This window comes from Mus pahari, chromosome 17 (assembly GCF_900095145.1).
Source record: "Mus pahari chromosome 17, PAHARI_EIJ_v1.1, whole genome shotgun sequence".
Taxonomy (NCBI): Eukaryota; Metazoa; Chordata; class Mammalia; order Rodentia; family Muridae; genus Mus; species Mus pahari.
Genome location: NC_034606.1, coordinates 60146157 through 60159448, shown reverse-complemented (window position 1 = coordinate 60159448; position 13292 = coordinate 60146157). Strand labels below are relative to the sequence as shown.

Below are 13292 nucleotides of genomic sequence, written 5' to 3'. Positions count from 1 at the left end.
GGAATCAAAGCCCCTCGAGGAATGCTTCATTCTTTTAATGTCCCATGAACTTAAGAAAGATCATATAGATTTGTAACATGTACCCATTATTTGTGACACATGCCCAATGATATTATCTCAGTTGGTGTTATATCACACAATAAAGAAATATAAGAAAGAAACCAGAAATATCTGCTTAGTGTATGTACAAATAAATACATTCTTAAGGAAATGTGACATAAGCACTAATGTCAACTACAATCCTTGCTGCTATAAACAGTCATGTGGCCTTAACTGGTATTTATAACATTTCTCTACTCCCCATTCTGTATTCCACCCTTAGCAAGCACTTCAGTGGGTCTCAGCTCTTGACCCACTGAAAGGGTCTTCATTCTTGAAGGGCCTGGACCACTTATCATACTCTCTGGATTGGATGTCAGGACATAGTAACACCACTAGACACCTTAAAGGACCTCCTGCACCCCAGACTGGACAGGCAGTTGGTACCACCTGATCTGGATTAGTCATACATCCTAACACGGATACCTCTTACTTAGTCTGCTGACTTAAAGCTATCAGGAGCCAAAATGGCCAGAAAGAAGTCTTACCTTCAGTTGGGTGGAGTGTTTGTTGTATCTCCTGAAAGTAGCTTGTCTTCTTCTGAACCCCAAACTTCAAGGCCAGCAGAGTACAAGCTCATGGGAATAGAAAGCAGAAAACATCCTAGTGGGTCAACTACGGTTAATAGTGAACAGTACTAGTCACATATCCGCCCTTTCATCCCTGTGACCATGAACCCAGGATACAGAAGAAACAATATCCTAAACTGGATGCTGGTTAAAAGCATACACAGCCTTGTGGGAACTACACCCCCTCTGCTCAAGTAACTTTTGATGAGCATTTACAGGAGACACAAGTATCTTCCCATGTTTTGCCTATTAGGAGTGGTCTATCCACATAGCTTTATCCAAATATATTTACTACTGATTTTCCAATCATGCTCCTCTTTAGGTCCTAACAATCCAGTGAAACCAGTGGGATGCGCTTGTGAATTAATATATAATCACCTATTGGCCCACTTCTCCTTTCAGGAAAAATGCACAGAGATGTATACTTCCAAAAATTCTATCCTCTGTGAATATTACTTTCCTCCAATGTCCTTTATAATTGTCCCACAGAGGTACTCTATGTCGTAGATGTCTTTTTTTGGTACCTGCATGGTGTGCAGATCCATCAGTAAGCCAGGCCTCTGTCTTCTCCTCCTTGGTGATCAGCTGATTATAGGGTATATGCTCCATGAGGCCCAATTAATCAAACACCAAACCATGACTCCCATTCAACTCCCTCCCTCTTTTTTTTTTTTTTTTTTTTTTTTTCTGACTCCATGGTTGCACTTGTGTTGGCAGATGTTTCTCGGCCCCTGAACCTCCAGCTTGCTTGGGTCTCCATTGCAACAAAAGCTTCACTTTTACAGCTTCACACAGAGGCCTCTCCAGATCTCTTCAAAGAATCCAGCACACTGCTGCCCTCATTGTTTCTTTTCAACCTTGTCGGAAGATTCCACGATCCTTTCAGTCTTGTAAACTCATACCCACAAAAACCAGGACAGTGCGAATAACAATGTCAAAGTTTGACAGGAGCCTGTTGTCTAGTCTGCCTCCCACCAAATCACAGCTGCAGGAGATTCTGTTTCTTCAAGGCTGATTCTGGCAAAACACCTCCCGAAGTGGGCATGTTGGAGCAAGGAGACCTGTCTTAGTTTGAGTCTTATTGCTGTGAAGAGACATCCTGACCACGGCAACTCTTATAAAGGAAACCATGTAATTGGGGCTGACTTACAGGTTCAGAGGTTCAGTCCATTGTCATCATGGAGGGAAGCGTAGCGACACACAGGCAGACCTGGTGCTGGAGAAGGAGCTGAGAGTCCCTCGATCTGCAGGCAGGAAGAAGAGACTGTGAGCCACACTGGGCATAGCTTGAGCATGAGACCTAAAAACCTACTCACAGGGACACACTTCCTCTGACAAGGCCACACCCACTCCCATGAGACCACACCTCCTAATAGTGACACTTCCATAGGTCCAAGCATTCCAACACAAGTGTATGGGGGCCATTCCTATTCAAACAACCACTAGACCCTTACACGGAATTCTCAGTTTATGCTTCCTCTGATCAAATAAATTAGCATTTTCATAAATTATAGCCTCTGATAGGGAGGGTCTTGTCCTAGTAATGTCTTTTGTATTCTCTCTTTCAGCATAGGAGGCTTTTCTTTAAAGGTGCCATAATCGCTTTAGTAATCATACCTGCTTTTGAACTGCCTTGTCAGTTCAAATAATTAATAATCTCTCTCATAGTCACAGCTGCTTTTGAGCTGTCTTGTCGGTAACTTTAAACTTATATTCTTTTCCTCATCGAACTGTACATGTTTCATATCTATTCGTTCTCTGTCTTGCTGTCTCTCGCTGGAAATGTGGATGAGGTCAGGAGCAGTAACGGAAATGAGATCTTTTCTTAAGATTTCTTTCACTGAACAAATGAGTCCTTTGCTTTAAAATTCAGCCATACCAAAGGACTCAGGAGCGCAGACAGATCTTTTCTGACCATTACATGATGAGTCTCTCATCAGTTTCTCAATAAAAGGTTTTGTTACCCTCTGAAATCTCACCAGCCAGGCCTCCACTGTCCACATTTCTCTCAGCATTCTGGTCTTGTGACCTTTAATCAAGCAAACTCACCAATCTCCACTTAGAGATTTTCTTTTTTCTTTTTTCTTTTTTTTTTTTTTTTTGTTTTGTTTTGTTTTGTTTTGTTTTTGTTTTTCGAGACAGGGTTTCTCTGTGTAGCTCTGGCTGTCCTGGAACTCACTTTGTAGACCTCAGACCTCGAACTCAGAAATCCACCTGCCTCTGCCTCCCAAGTGCTGGGATTAAAGGTGTGCGCCACCACCGCCCGGCACTTAGAGATTTTCTAGGCAGACGTTCCAAACTCCTCTACCTACCAGGTTCATAGGAGAAAGATTCCCATGTTCAGGTTCATCACAGCATCAGTCATTTGCTCGTTCATTGCAGTGTTCTGCATTAGTCACTTACCTCAGTGCACTTAACAAGATGCAAGTTAAGGGAGGTAGTGTTAGTTAGGGCTTAGTTCAGGTCACTTCAGCCCATGCTGAGGAAGGCATGGTATAGCTAGAGTGAGGGAACGCTGGGTGCGCACTTCCTCAGTCAGGAGACACAGAGAGGCAGATCCTGGTGGTGCTCTGCTCATGCTCCTTTTCTTGTGCTAAGTTGGACCCCAGCCCATGGACTGGTACTACACACACTTTACGTGGCTCTTTCCAACTCAGCCCAGTTTACGAAGTACTCACAGTCATGCTCAGAGATTTGTCTCCTGGATGATTCTGTTCTTGTCAAGTTGTCACTTGGTTTTAACTCTCATCCATGCCTGTCAAGACCAGGATGGAAACACATCACTCTGCAGCCCCATCCCATTCCTTTCCCTTCTGTTCAGTTAGCAACCCTCCAATGAACCCTTCTAGCCCATGCTTTAACATTTCTTCCCAAACACAATCTTAACCAACTAAAGATATAGAATACGTTATTTTACAGATGGAAAAGCCTACTTATTGCTGCCAAGGGTCAGTCAGTGAGAGGATTTAATATTACCTTTGGGGACCCATTTTTGTAAAAATAGTTAAAGACTAAGTAGCAAATATGTGTATAGTTTGTAAGACTTGTAATCTTTACTATTCTGCCTCATATAGAAAATTTCTTGATCATTATTTTAAAGACTGAGATACCCCAGTAGAATGTCTGAGTGAGTCAGAAATTTGAGGAGCTGTAGTTTGTGGGGAATAGACTACACTTTTCCAGAAAATACATTGCTTACATAAGGAAGACATTTATTTATCTCTTATGTAAGAATACAGAGCCAACAGGTTTTCAGGGCTGATGCAAATTTCATATCTGAAATTGTCCTAAGTCCAAGGTTTGGTCAGTATTCTAATTCACACACCCTTGTCTTTATTGAAGTTCCCCCTTTTCTCCCTATATTACCAATGGAAAGGAAGAAGACAGCGGTCAATTTCCTTTTAGATCATAAAAGAGGATTGTAGCATCTGCTCCTTTTACACACATTCCACTGGACATTACAACACCTAACACTGAGGCTGCAAAGGATAATATGGAATAATGCAGTTTCTAAGTATTATCTGTGTGCCAGAAAATCAGACGGTTTCATTACCAGAGAGAAGAGGCGAGATGTTTCTGTTGGAGAACAATTAGGAGTCAGACACTGAGTTACAGACAGCTCATGGTGTTGAAATATTCCTGATCTTTACTTGCATGAAACTATGTAGCATGAATTTTGCATATACTAAGTGCTGAGTAAAAGTTTTTTTTTGAATTAATAAAAGTTGGCAGAAAACTGAGAGCAATGCTTCGTCTGGGAATGGTTATTTACAGAAAAATTCTGGCAGAAATGGGAGGATTTCATGCTTGCTGGATGCTATTATGTTTACTTTAATATAATATCTTGTTATTATAACATTATGTAATATGTTAGCCACAGGCTAATCTGGCTTGGACACTAGTCCACTGATGGCACGATTCAGGGAACCTGTGAAGCCTTTGGAAGGTGGGGTCTGGCCATACTTGGAGTATTTGTACTTCCTGTTCTGTCTCAGCTTCCTGTTCCACAGAGTTGTGGGTGTGAGGAGTCTCAGGCACAGTGTAACTGCCACAGAGCTGCCTGCCTGTGTGTTTTCTCTGCTGTGATTGAGTACATCATGCACGGTCACGAACCAAAATGAGCCCTTCCTCCCTTATACGATTTAAGTCTTTCTTCTGCCACAGAGACAAGAAAAGGAATAGAGAATTCTCAGAGTAGCCCAGCTAGCACAAGAGGTTAGCGAGCTTCTAGCAAGGTGAATGAAGAGCTTAGATAGTAGGTGTATTGTGCGTTTTATACAGTGGTAACACCAACATTGCGTGTTTAATTCAGAAAATCTTACAGTGGTGGGAAAACTTTTCTAGTAGAATTCGATGGGGTAAGAGATGAGACAAGAACTCCATCTTCCCTTTTAATAGGAAGACGTCCCTGGGGTTATGCATTCTGTTTCAGGTGCACCTTTGCTTTAGTACAACTAACATTTACATTTTCTGAGTACCTGAGTTTCATACTTCTTCAGGGCGTCTAACTTTAATGTCCCAATGCCTTGCTTTTATATTTGGAAGGTAAAACAGAGGAACAGAAACAACTACAGCCCAAACCCCATACAACTTAATACTGATGAAGGCTTATTGAAAATTTTTAGCCTAAACAGAGAAATCTGGTCCTGATGAGAAGGCTTTTGTCATAAAGAGACAGCAACACTACATCCGGAAGGCAGCCTACATGAAAGGGGAAGATCTATTTAAGCAAAATCTGAGAAATAGTATGTTCATCTTGTGTCTTTGCTGATATAATTTCAGTGTGTGTGGCAAGATTGTTAAAAAATGATGGTAGACACATAGACACACACTATAGATTAAAAATCAATACAACCTTTAAAGAAAGAAGTACAGAAGTAAGCCAGTTGATGGGAAATTACAAAACTGAAAATTCATTAATTCCAAATTTTAAGGCAGACTGCTTCCCAGAAAGCTTAGCACTGAGCAATTGTGTTTAGTATGTATTTTTGAGTATGTGATTTCTATAAAGTACATTGTCTTTTGCTAGCAGCATCTTCTGCCTGTTGACACTAGGACATTATTTCTCTGAGAGCAGATAAGTGCTATTTCTTTGTGAAAATACACTTTACTTCAAAAAATGGGTGTCTTGGCCACATTGTCCATGCAGTGTCTTTAACACATTAAATATCACTTTGACCTTCATCTTGATTCATTGTTGTACAGAAAAAGCAAAGCATAATTTGTTGTTGTGTGGCTTATGATGTGATGATAATAGAGTTTATTTTTACACAGAATTCTATGTAACATTGTAACAGCAAGGTAATTAATAATTAAAAAGTTGTTGGGCAAATATATCAACAACAACAACAACAAAAAGAGATGAGAGGAATGATGGGGGTTGGGGTGGGGTCTATGGTTGGAATAGCCCATTAGTCCCTGTATCTCAGAGTGCAACAGGCCTCCTTCTGCAGATCTGGCATCCTGAGACCTCAGCAGGATTCACCCATTCCAAAGGGGCAGTGAAACAAAAGATCTGACAAGGACCTGATGGAGTAGTAAAGTCTCCACCATGCAGCTGATGCGGGGCTCAGTGTGGGAGGGGGGTGGGCGGGAGGAGACTCCACTTGAGACTGAAGCAGGAGCCCAGCAGCCCAGCTCTGTGGAAGCCTGTGAGGAGCAGTGGGCTTGGGAAGTGAGTCTTTTCTCAGAGGGTGAACAGATTCCCAGAGTTCTTATTGAATCTCTGAGAGGCAACAATTCTTTCAAAATCTGTTTATTATTATTATTATTATTATTATTATTATTATTATTATTATTCCTCTCCCTCAGAGGAGACAGAAATGGGGGAGGGGAAAACAAGGGCAGAAACTGACAGATTTTCAGCTTCAGCAATCCTGAGCCGAGCAGTTCAGCACCATGCATTTCTTGTCATTTGGTAATGCCCTTTGGTGCTTTATAAAGCTGTTTTCTTTCTTAAAGGGAGAATAATCATGACAGAAACAGGTTTAATTTAGGTAGGGTGGCTAATTGTGATAAGTGAGACTTTGGTGTCTTGCTACTCTGAAATAATTTGATTATTATAATTAAGGAAGAAATATAGAAGAATAAACTCTCCAAATTGATGTCTTAGGTCAAACTGGCCTATTAAGGGGAAGATGAAATTGTGTCTTTCAGCATTTCGCCTCTGCATAATTGGCAGGGCACTGGGTACTCTCTTTGGCTACTCAGCAAAGATTTTGTTAGAATATCCTTGTGTAATCCATACTTGCACAATAAACAACCTTCACACCATCTGCATGTAAGACTGCCTACCCATTATACCTATTTATTAAGAAGTATTAATACAATTTTGATGATCTATTATAGAAATCCCACTTTGACCCTATAAATACTGTATTTCTTCTTAAAAACAATCTTTCTACTTGTGAAAACCAAGTTGTTGTATATGTGTGAATTGAAATATATGGAATAATGCAAAGGAACACAATTTGAGAACTTAGAAAGTTGAGTGGTAAGGCAAATTATGGTTATTAGCATTAAGTCAAATCAAAGCAGATAAAATGAAGGGCTGTAAGAGGGCCTAGTGGGGGAAGGTGCCTGCCATGCCAGTCAGAACTCACACAAAGGGAAAACCAGAGAAACTCTTCTATCAAGTTGTCCTGTGTCGGACCCTGACATAGCTGTCTCCTGTGAGGCTATGGCAGTGCCTGGCAAATACAGAAGTGGATGCTCACAGTCAGCTATTAGATGGAACACAGGGTCCCCAATGAAGGAGCTAGAGAAAGTACCCAAGGAGCTGAAGGGGTCTGCAGCCCTATAGGAGAAACTACAACATGAACTAACCAGTACCCCAAAGAGTTGTGTCTCTAGCTGCATATGTAACAGAAGATGGCCTAGTCAGCCATCAGTGGGAGGAGAGGCCCTTGGTCTTGTGAAGATTCTAGGCCCCAGTATAGGGGGAATGCCAGGGCCAGGAAGTGGGAGTGGGTGGGTTGGGGAGCAGGGAGGGAGGGAAGGGTATACAGGATTTTCGGAGAGGAAACTAGAAAAGGGGATAACATTTGAAATGTAAATGAAGAAAACATCTAACAAAAGAAAGAAATATGAATCATAGTAAAGGTAAAATTTGGTTCATTTCAACTAACCCAGAATAAGAATATATAATTGGCACCGACTAAGAGGGCGTTCATTTTCTCTTTAGCTAGACAGAACTTTAGAAGGCTTTGTACCTACAGGACTTTAACTTCATTTTTCTTGGAACAATAATTTTCAGTAAATTGATATTTATTAAAAAAAGTTGTCCTGCATCTTCTGTATGATTGTTGTGGTGTGCACATGCTTGTGTACACACACACACACACACACACACACACACACACACACACACACCATACTGATAAGCTAATAATAATTAAAAATAAAAAATGAAATGATATTTGTTATATATAAACTTTTAATACCTTGAATTCTAGAGGCATTTTACTGAGGCCTCCACATATTATGACTAACTATATTTCGTTTTATTTTATAAATGAAAATTTCAGTTTGTGGGTCAAATGATTTGTTTAAGGTCAACCAGTCAGCTGCTCCATCTGGGCAGCGAATCTGGCCCTCGTTTTTGTTTGATTTGCTCATTAATGCTTACAGTCTGACTCATCAAATTAACGTGTGCTCATCACAGTGAGGTTATGCAATAGATGGCTATGTGGTATGGGTCCAAATTAAAATTGGTATTGGATTTGGAAAAGACAATTGATGTTGGCTTTGGTTTGATGAGAGGCAGAAGGTCAGAGTCAGTCTTCGGGAGCTTGTCCATGCTCTCTGCTCTCAGCCTGGTCGTAAGGGTCACATATACATGGTAATCATCAGCTGTGGTATCAGGAGGCGTGGTCTGTCCAGCCTGGTCGTGAGGGTCACATATACATGGTAATCATCAGCTGTGGTATCAGGAGGCGTGGTCTGTCCAGCCTGGTCGTGAGGGTCATATACATGGTAATCATCAGCTGTGGTATCAGGAGGCGTGGTCTGTCCAGCCTGGTCGTGAGGGTCATATACATGGTAATCATCAGCTGTGGTATCAGGAGGCGTGGTCTGTCCAGCCTGGTCGTGAGGGTCATATACATGGTAATCATCAGCTGTGGTATCAGGAGGCGTGGTCTGTCCCACCAAAGCCTGTAAACTAATCCCGGGTAACTTAGTGACTTCTAATGTACAATTATTGCACACCTTTTTCCTTTTTAAAAAAGATTCATTTATTTTATGTGTATGAGTACAGGGTCTCTATTGTCAGACCCAACAGGAAAGGGTGTCAGATCCCATTACAGATGGTTGTGAGCCACCCTGGAGGAGCAGTCAGTGCTCTCAACTGCTAAGCTAGGCCATCTATCTCTCCAGCCCCTGAATCTTTTCTTTCCTAGGGAATATTTTCTTTTTAAATTGTAATTCTCATCACTATAGTTTAGATGAGGACAAGTAGTTGCGAGGTTATTCCATGGTAGGAATCCCATCGCAGTTCTGAAAAACCCCGTTAATTCAGTAATCATGAGAAATGTATTTATCTGGACAGTATGCTTTTGTAAAAGTTAGCTTAAAATGAGGACTTACATACCCCTTGGTGTATGCATCACTTTGGTACTGTGGGGCTCTGTTGTGTGACCGTAGGCAGGGCCTTGTCCTCAGTTGGGTCCTGGATTTGCCACTTGAATTAGGTGGGTTGGTTCCTTATATGGCCAAGATTGCTTCTGGTGTTTCCAAATGCAATACAATCACAGCATCAATGGATTTGGGACAACTATGATATGACCCCCAGTCACCCTGGCCTTTCTTCTCTAATCTGCAGTTTATAATGAAATGGAGCCAAGAATCCCACATGTTACAGAGTGCTCTGAGGGCTAAATGAGATTATTTATGCTTAAATGCTATTCAAACTGCACACAGTATTAATCAAGTTGTTAAATTTGGCTTTTAAAACCATCATGATTATATTGCCTTTATAGTTTACACTGTATAGTTTACACTATGAAAACGTTGAGAGGAGACCGAAAGCAATGGGCACTAACTGTGATAATAGTTCCAAGCTGACGTATTCCTAATCTGAGTATAAGTAGCAACAGTGCCTAGCTAAAGTCTTAAAGCTACTAACCCGTGAGTCTTGAAGCATCAGTCGGCTATTCTGTCTCCAAGAGTAGATGGCATTTATAATTGAACCCACAGTTTTTTGCTTTCAGGTTACGTGGATAAATTAATTTAAGGTTTTACACATTGCAGTCAGTGGAGCCTCATTAGATTCACGGTGGCAATTGCTGTGGTAGGTTTTTTAATTGGAAAAGAAGAAAATAATGCTTGCCCTTTTTTTGTTATTGAAAGACAAATAAATCTCTTCTTTAACTTTACTGTCGACAGACTAAAAATGCTTGAGAGTTTCCGTGTTCTGACAATAAGCTATCTGAAAAGAGAAATAGAGACATTGTGACCTGTACTAGTGACAAGAAGGTACTTAGAATAAATTTAAACTGGAGAAACGAAAGACCTACACACTGAAAACTAGAGTATTGTTCTAAGGGTTGGAGGCAAATGGAATGTTATCCTGTACTTGAGAATTCAAATATTTAATATTGTTAAAATACCGCCATCACTCCAAATGACCCGATGAAAGGATTCAATGCAGTTCTACCAAAAATCCCAATGACTTTTTTCAAAGAAACACAGGAAACTTCCTAAAATATGAAGATATACTAACAATTTCTGTGGCTTGAATGTGGTATTTGTTGCCCATATTCACTTAAGAGAATGAGATTTTGATAGAAAACTTAACTGTTAACATAACTTAACTGTTGTGGACCAGCAAGTGCACGTGGCTACTGAAAGCTAGCGATGGTATCCTTTATTCTTGTGGCTGCCTGTTTGCTTTGGTGGGCAAATTCTTCTGAGGCATGACTGAGAAAAAGTATACATAATTAAGGTGCACAACAAATAAATCCTACACGTGTGTACAGTTAAACAATTGTCACAATCGCACTAATTTAACCATCTCCCATACAGTATCCATTTTTATACACAGTGAGAAGGTTTATGAACTACTCCCAGTAAGTGTGAGATAGAACATTATTAATAACTCTACTGTTCACTAAAGTGCACATAAGAGCCCAGGACGCACTCAGAGTGCCAAGATTAAAACTTGAAGCGTTAGCCACTGTGTCGTCATAAAGCAGAAAGCTTTTTCCTGACCACCCGGTCCACTGATCTCCCTGTCCTGTCTCTCCCGGGTCTTTCTGTTCTGAGTTTGGAACTCAAGACTAAACCATGTGAAAGTGCCAAGTGAAGTTTCTCTTTTCCTAGGCAAACTTGCTAGGCTGCGTTTTCCCTAAGCCCATGGAGGAGGGGGTGAAGTTAAGTTCTATGTATTTCTTTCAACAAATATGGTGAGAAAAATTGATTTTCCTGTTCCATCCGCCGCACAGAAGGCTGAGAGTGACTAATTTCACTGATCTTTTCAAGACTCTATATATAGCGAGCCTTCTGGCTAGAGGTACCACTTCAGAGAGAGGCTCACAGATTTAAATCCAGTTTTCTCCCAGGAGGTGTCAGAAAATTTACCTGGCTCTGCAGTGGCAGTTGCTTTGGTCTTGTAGGACCCACATCTCTTTGCCATTGTTACCGATGTAGCTATGGTAATAGGAGAAAGTATGCAAAGAGAAGAGTTGGGAGTGTTCAATTTCTGGGAAGGCTCTCTGATTTTTCTCTCCAAGATGCCTTGTTTTTAAAACAGATTTCTAAACATATTCATCAATTCATGTGATTTCTTGGTGCCCGGCATTGTATATAGCATAAGGTCTAACTAGGAGACCCTATCAAGGGAGTGTAAGAATTGATATTTATGAGTTACTCTTTGATAAAGTTTTGAGAAAGGTGTAGTTTGCAAGACTTTGTAAAACCATACTCTAGCGCATTCTTACTATGTTTTTATTATTTATTTAACTTTAGATTCCCCCAGAAGCATAAAAGCACCCACTGCTACAGCTGAGCGGTTTTTCCAGAAGCTGAGAAATAAACATGAGTTCACAATCTTGGTGACCCTGAAACAGATCCACTTAAATTCGGGAGTTATTCTCTCCATCCATCACTTGGATCACAGGTAGGTGGAGCTTGTAATGTTTCCCGGGCTTTCTCTGTGGCGTTGTATACAAAGGAGCAGTCAACACAAGCCCAGCTAGGAAGGATTTGTGAGGGGCTTTAAAACACAAAGTTTTATATATTATGCAGAACTGCATGCAGAGTTCTGCATAAAAGCATAGGAACCCATTGCATCTCAGCGTGTCAGGAGCATACAAAGTCCACTTTGAAGATACATTTATCAATTCCTAAATTCCACAAGGGCTATCCTTCTCAATGCCAAAGACAAACATAAATCTTAATTCCTGGTCATTACCCACAAAGGCCCAGTGACTTTTTCCTTTTGGGAAAGTGACTGTGGAATCAAGAATTAATAGCCTTATGATTTTAACCATATACAGATAACTTACCTGATAAGCTGCCATACTTACAGATGGTATTCACACACCAGAGTGCCTGTTCACTCCAGAAGACCTTGTGGGGAGAACCTTGTACCCAGGTGTCTTAGTCAGGGTTTCTCTATTCCTACACAAACATCATGGCCAAGAAGCAAGTTGGGGAGGAAAGGGTTTATTCAGCTTACATTTCCATACTGCTGTTGCTCACCAAAGGATGCAGGACTGGAACTCAAGCAGGTCAGAAAGCAGGAGCTGATGCAGAGGCCATGGAGGGATGTTCTTTACTGACTTGCCTCCACTGGTTTGCTCAGCCTGCTCTTTTATAGAATCCAAGACTACCAGCCCAGAGATGGTCCCACCCACAAGGGGACCTCCCTCCTTGATCACTAATTGAGAAAATGCTTTACAGCTGGATCGCTTGGGGGCATTTACCCAACTAAAGCTCCTTTCTCTGTGATAACTCCAGCTGTGTCAAGTTGACACAAAGCTAGCCAGTACACCAGGCTACACTGCTATGAGGTGTCCTGTCCCTGGAGAATCATTAGGCCTCCTGTCTTCTGCTTGGTTATCTGCCACAGCCCCACCTACCCTGCTACTGATAGCATCAGGATTATGCTTACATGCTTTTGGATGCTCATACTCATGACCCATGTGCATGCACACAGCGGCGCCCGAGAGAGATGCCAGGTGTCCTACTGTATCACCCTTTGCCTTATTCTCTTGAGACAGCATTCCTCATTGAACCCAGAACTCTCACCATTTTTTGCTAGGGTTGCTGGCTGACTAGCAAGTCACAGTCCCTTCTATTGATTTCCTTCTCCCTACCCTGAGTCACAGAACCCCAGGCTTATGCCTGGCCGTGCCTGGTTTGTTCCATGGGTGCTGGGATGAGAACTCAGGGTCTCATGTTTGCACATCAAGCACTCTTGCCTGCCAAGACATCTCCCATCTTTCTAATTCTTAAGTGTTTAGCTTTATCATTTTCTTTTTTTTTTTTTTTTTTTTTTTTTTTTTTTTTTTTTTTTTTTTTTTTTCTCTGTATAAAGTTTCCCATACCCCCCCCCCCCCCCCTGTCCCCCTCCCCACCCACTCCCACTACTTGGCCCAGGCCTTGCCTTGTGCTAGGTCATAT

General features: G+C 41.3%; 1 protein-coding gene across 2 annotated transcripts in view; it reads left to right on the top strand.

Moving 5' to 3' along the window:
- Nucleotides 1-13292, top strand: part of Nell2 (neural EGFL like 2) — a 307759-nt gene that overhangs the window by 47640 nt on the left and 246827 nt on the right. For both annotated transcript variants that reach the window (XM_029547891.1, XM_021216187.2), the window contains exon 4: nt 11634-11784. In XM_029547891.1, coding sequence (XP_029403751.1) covers nt 11634-11784 — 151 coding nt within the window. The remainder of the gene's footprint in view (nt 1-11633; nt 11785-13292) is intronic.